This window comes from Hyla sarda, chromosome 1 (assembly GCF_029499605.1).
Source record: "Hyla sarda isolate aHylSar1 chromosome 1, aHylSar1.hap1, whole genome shotgun sequence".
Taxonomy (NCBI): domain Eukaryota; kingdom Metazoa; phylum Chordata; class Amphibia; order Anura; family Hylidae; genus Hyla; species Hyla sarda.
This window is the reverse complement of record NC_079189.1, coordinates 277,107,754-277,113,753: the sequence shown is the minus strand read 5'-3', so window position 1 is coordinate 277,113,753 and position 6,000 is coordinate 277,107,754. Positions and strand designations below refer to the sequence as shown.

Here is a 6,000-nt window from a genome sequence, read left to right as displayed (position 1 = left end):
ATATTCAACCCGTTTATTAATGAGTTAAGGGTAAAAGATTATTAAAATCATATACACGTATATGTTCTCAAAATCCATAACGTAAGAGCAAAAGCTCAAAGACATCCTGTTTGAAGATAAGAGCCCATCAAAGTATATTTGTACTTCTTCATCTCCAACCGACTACTGTAGTATATCACTGATTTATTTTTCGTTTTCTTGAGGGAAAAATTTTTATAAAAAAAAAAAAGACGCAGTGAGCTGTTGTCCTGGACCTGAAACTTTGCAGAAGAGACCTTCGTTTTCTGTCTGCTGGTTCCAGTGGATGGGAGGTAGGTCAGGCTGCTATCCCAAGTACCATGACTGGAAAGAAAAAAGTGGGCAAGATAAATAAAAGACAACAGTGAGATTGAAGGCTGAACATTGTAAAATGAAAGAATTTGATAGGATGAGATTTTTAATGATTGCAATCATGCAGGATGTAGCTCACTGGGTTAGACAGATTTGAAAATCACTTCTATTTAAAAATCTTAATCCTTCCAGTACTTATCAGCTGCTGCATGCTCCACTGGAAGTTCTTTTCTTTTTTTAATTTCTTTATTGTCTGACCACAGTGCTCTCTGCTGACACCTCTGTCCATGTCAGGGACTGTACAGAGCAGGAGAGGCTTGCTATGGGGATTTGCTCCTGCTCAGGACAGTTCCTGACATGGACAGAGGTGTCAGCAGAGAGCACTGTGGTAAGACAGGAAAGAAATTCAAAAAGAAAAGAAATTCCTGTGGAGCATACAGCAGCTGTTAAGTACTGGAAGGGTTAAGGTTTTTAATAGAAGTAATTTACAAATCTGTTTAACTTTCTGGAACCAGTTGATTTGAAGAAAAAAAAAGTGTTTTCCACTGGAGTACCCCTTTAAATGTATTGTGTCACTTGACTAATATTGAGAATGTTCCTTAACCCCTTAAGGACACAGCCAATTTTCCGTGTGGGACCCGGCCATTTTTTGCACATATGACCAGTGTCACTTTAAGCATTAATAAGTCTGGGATGCTTTTACTTTTCATTCTACATATTCATACATATTCTACTTTATGTTAGTGGTCAAATTTTGTTGATACTTGCATAATTTCTTGGTGCAAAATTCCAAAATTTGATGAAAAAAATAGAAAATTTAGCATTTTTTTTTTAAATTTGAAGCTCTCTGCTTGTAAGGAAAGTAGGAAATTTGTTCCTCACCTGAAATTTCCTTTTCCTGGAGTCCATAGGCGGCACACCACGGGTTAACTTTCCTTCTAACCCCAGAAACAGAAGAGTTAGTAAGCAGTATGCTAATACAGAAACAAGGTAATTAGGCATAATTAGTAATTAGACAACTCCTAGCTAGGATACAAAAGACCCCACAAAACAGGGAACACTCGTATAGTTTGCAGCAATAAAGAAAAATTTATTTGGGGAGGGATAAAGTTGTGCCGCCTATGGACTCCAGGAAAAGGAAATTTCAGGTGAGGAACAAATTTCCTACTTCCTGATCGTCCTACGGCGGCACACCATGGGACTTGTAAAGCAGTCCAGGTAACCAAAGATAACAGGGAGGGAACTAAATACTACCAGCTCCTTGAATCACACTTGTACCAAAAGCTGACCCCTCAGAGGCAGAGATGTCCAGCCGATAATGCTTCATGAAGGTCGTCGGTGACGCCCAGGTTGCTGCCCGGCAAATTTGATCTAAAGGAACGTGGAACTTCTCCGCCCAGGAGGTTGCAGTTGAGCGCGTTGAGTGAGCTCTTAGACAAAGAGGTGATGTTGAACCTTCAAACTCGTAGCAACACCGAATCGTGTCTCTGACCCATCTGGCCAAGGAGGCTTTACTAGCTTTCCTTCCTTTCTTCTCTCCTTGATATAGGACGAAGAAGGCTTCGGATGATCTGAACGAAGAGGTCCTCTCTAGGTACATCAGAACCGCTCTTCTCACATCCAGGAGGTGTAGATCTTCACCATCCTTTTCCAGCAATGCTGGTAGCACCAACTCCTGATTCAGGTTTTGGGCTGATGGAACCTTGGGAAGAAAACCTGGCATTGTTCTGAGGATTACCGCATTGGGTAGGACTCTCAAGTATGGCTCTCTACATGATAAGGCTTGTAGTTCGCCAATCCGCCTGGCTGAGGTGATTGCAATCAAAAAGAGTGTTTTCAGGGAAAGCCATTTCAGGGATGTGGAATGTAGTGGTTCAAACGGATCTCTACACAGTCCTTTTAGGACCAACGGTAAATCCCAAGATGGTAATGGGTGACAATACGGTGGTCGTAATTTCTTCCCTGAAGAATCTGGAGACGATGCTGGAGTTTGAGAAAAGACCGTTCAGATGTGCATTGATCGCTGTAACCTGCACCTTTAGAGTGTTGGGCTTCAGGCCTTTTTCAAACCCTTCCTGAAGGAAGAGTAAAAGAGTGGTTGTTTCGGAAGGAGGCAGCTGTTTCCTAGAACACCAACCTGAATAGAGGTGCCATATTCTTGCATAAGTTTTAACCGTAGACGGTTTTCTGGAAGCCATCAATGTATCGATCACGCTGGAGGCAAAGCCTTGCTCTTCTAACCCTAGGCGTTCAAATTCCATGCCGTCAGGTCTAGGCTGCCTGGGTCTGGGTGAAGGAGGCCTCCTTGTAGGAGGAGATCTTCTATCGGAGGAAGCTTGAGGAAGTCTCCTTTCGATGTTTCCCAGGCGAGTTGAAACCATGCCCGTCGTGGCCAGAAGGGCATGATCACTATCGCATGGACTTGCTCGTCGAGGATCTTCCTGAGCACCCGAGGAATTAACGGGAGGGGAGGGAAGGCATAGATAAACTTCCCCCTCCAAGTTACCGACAGGCCGTCTACTGCGAAGGGGTGACCCGCTGGAGAGAGAGAGCAGAACTTTGGCAGTTTCTTGTTCTCTTGAGAGGCGAAGACATCCATCGTCGGCGATCCCCATTTCATCACCAACGAACGGAAGACCTTCGGGTTGAGACCCCATTCTCCCGGCAAGATTTTCTTCCTGCTTAGCCAATCTGCCCTGCAGTTCTGTACACCTCTTATGTGGACTGCTGAGATGGAGAGCAGATTCTTCTCTGCCCAGCTCATCATTCGTGCACATAACTTCTGAAGTTCTCTGCTTCTGGTGCCACCTTGCTTGTTTATATAGAAAACAGTTGGAAGATTGTCTGTCTGAACTTGCACATGATGGTTCTTCAGGGTGTCTCTGAAGTTTTTCAATGCCAGGAAGACTGCTTTCATCTCCTTGAAATTGGAGGATTTCGCTGCTTCTTCCCTTTTCCAGACTCTTTGCACCCACAGGCTTCTGACATGGGCACCCCAACCGTAAGCGGAGGCATCCGTAGTGAGGACTATCGGTTGGGGACATATCAGACTCCTGCCCTGGAGGAAACGCAGAGGATTCAGCCACCACAGAAGATCTTTCTTGAGTCTCCTCGGAAGATGAATAGTAGAATCCAGGGACGATTGAGACTTGTCCCACCTGGACAGGATGTGTGACTGGAGACTCCTGATGTGTGACTTTGCCCACAAGACAGCCTCTATTGATGATGTTAAGAGACCCAGTATCTTCATGGCATGGCGAATTGTGCATGTCTGGAGACCTAACAGAGCTTGGAGACTCTGGGAGATGTTGGTTGACCTCTCTTCCGATAAAAACAACCTCATGCGGCTGGAGTCCACTATAAATCCCAGAAAGGTAATTCTCTGAGTGGGTATTAAGTGTGACTTGTTGTAGTTTATGAGAAACCCATGATCGTTCAGGACTTCTATCACTACCTGAAGATGGCTGATGAGGAGTTGTTTCGACCGGGCTTTGATAAGCCAGTCGTCCAGGTACGGTGTCACATGAATGCCCAATAGTCTCAGATGGGCTATCAGGACCACGACGACTTTCGTGAAGACCCTGGGTGCTGACGTTATCCCGAAGGGAATACAAGTAAATTGAAGGTGTCTGACATGACCTTGACTCTTCACTGCTATACGAAGAAACCTGCGGTGAGATGGTCGGACTGGAATATGCAGATATGCATCCTGGAGGTCCAGTGATGCCATATAGTCCCCTTTCTGGATGTCTAGGACAGCCGACTTTATCAATTCCATTTTGAACCGTTTCTTCACAAAGAATTTGTTGAGATCTGACAAGTCTATGACTAACCTCCAATCGCCGCTGGACTTGGGTACCGCAAAGATGGGGGAGTAGAACCCCTTCCCTTGCTCGGCTACTGGAACTTCTTCTAAGGCTCTTTTGAGAAGAAATTGATGAATTAAATCCGAGACTATTGGAGAAGCTCGATTCACCATGTACTTGTCTGGAGGGATTGACCGGAGTTCTAGAGTATATCCGTTTTCCACTGTATCTGACACCCAGGCATCTGAGGAGGTTTGGGACCAGATATTCGCAAAGGCTTGAAGTCTGCCTCCCACTGGGTGCAACTGAATCCTGGCGTCATTGGTCCTTGTCTTTCCGCAGAAATGGCTTCTTCTTTGACGCTGCGGACTCCTGCCTCTTGGGGTACTGACGTCTTGCACCGGTCTGACGAAAATTCCCCCTTTTCCTGTATGGACTCGAGTATCGACTCCTTCTACGTGAATTACCATATTTACCAGATCTTTTATCTTCATATGGAAAATATTCTCCCTTGTCTTTTCTCAGGGATTTTAATATGCCCTTTAATTGAGGACCAAATAAAGAGGAAGGGTGAAAAGGAAGCTTCACAAAGCTATAGATATATCTCCCCCCCAGTTCTTAATCCACAGTGCTCTTCTTGTCGCGTTGGACAATGCTAAGGTCCTAGAAGAAAACTTCATGACGTCCAGCGGGGCGTCACATAGAAACTCTGTTGCAGACTTGATCAGTGGGAAGCTTTTTAGGAGGTCCTTTCGGGACACCCCATCTTTAATATCCCGGGCCAGATCTGACACCCAGATCCGTAGAGCTCTAGCGACTGGTAGTGATGACGCTGCTACCTTAGCTGCTGCGGCTGCTGATCCATATGATTTCTTGCAAAGGAGGTCTGCCTTCCTCTCCATTGGGTCCGACAGTAAGGTCGATTCTTCGGACGGAAAGATGGCTTTCTTTGTCAAGCGGGCTGCTGCTAGGTCCACTTTGGGTGGATTTTCCCATTCTTCATAAGCCGCTGGAGAGAGTCTATAGGTGGAGCGTAGTCTTGAACCAGGATCAGTATACTTTTCTGGTTTTGACCAGTCCTTCCGAAACCAGTCTTTAATAATGGGGTGTGATGGTAGCAACCTATCGTTAGATGGCGGAAAATAATATAGCTGGTCTCTCTGTAATTTTTGAGAGACATCCTCACTGCTCTCAAGGACCTCTTTGGTCGCCGCTAACAGTGTGTGCACCTTATCCTTATCCAACAGATAAAGGTCTTCTGGAATCTCAACCTCCTTAACTTCTACCAGCTCAGAGCTGCTTGAATCATTGGAGTCAGATGATGAGGATGAGGAGGGAGACGGCTGCTTATGAGATGTTTTGTGCTTTTTTACACCCAAAGATGCCTTAACTTCGGAAAAGGTGGAGAACAACTCTGTCCTAAACCATCCCAGAAAGGCTTTAGGATCCACTGGGGCTGAGGCGTGTGGGGGTGTGGCGCATAATGAACAGATGTCATCCTGCCACTCATCAGGTAAGGGCTGCTTGCACTTTGTACATTCCCTATGGTGGGATTTTCTGGATCTTTTCCTCCTAGATTGGGACATCTAAGGGAGAAAAAACTTTTATTAGACTAAGAAGAAAGGTATAGGTACTCAGGGAGCTTTTGGACAAGCTTTGGAATACTCCTTACCTCTGCCAACTGAGAAGTCTGCTGCTTAGGCTAAGCGCAGCTTCCCAGTGGCAGGGTAGCGCTTTTATGCGCAGAAGGGATTGCACATGCGCCGTGCGCACCGCCGCCGCGAGCTGTGCACTGACAGCCTATCGCAATTGCAGCCGGAAGTTCCCCTGCGCGCGCACGTCTCACATAGAAAACCTAGCAGGG

General features: G+C 45.7%; 1 protein-coding gene across 3 annotated transcripts in view; it reads right to left on the bottom strand.

Moving 5' to 3' along the window:
* Positions 1 to 218: 218 nt before the first annotated feature.
* Positions 219 to 6,000, bottom strand: part of NFIC (nuclear factor I C) — a 293,718-nt gene continuing 287,936 nt past the window's right edge. For all 3 annotated transcript variants that reach the window (XM_056572735.1, XM_056572744.1, XM_056572724.1), the window contains one exon: positions 219 to 342. In XM_056572735.1, the coding sequence (XP_056428710.1) occupies positions 325 to 342 (18 nt within the window). In that variant the 3' untranslated portion in view covers positions 219 to 324. The remainder of the gene's footprint in view (positions 343 to 6,000) is intronic.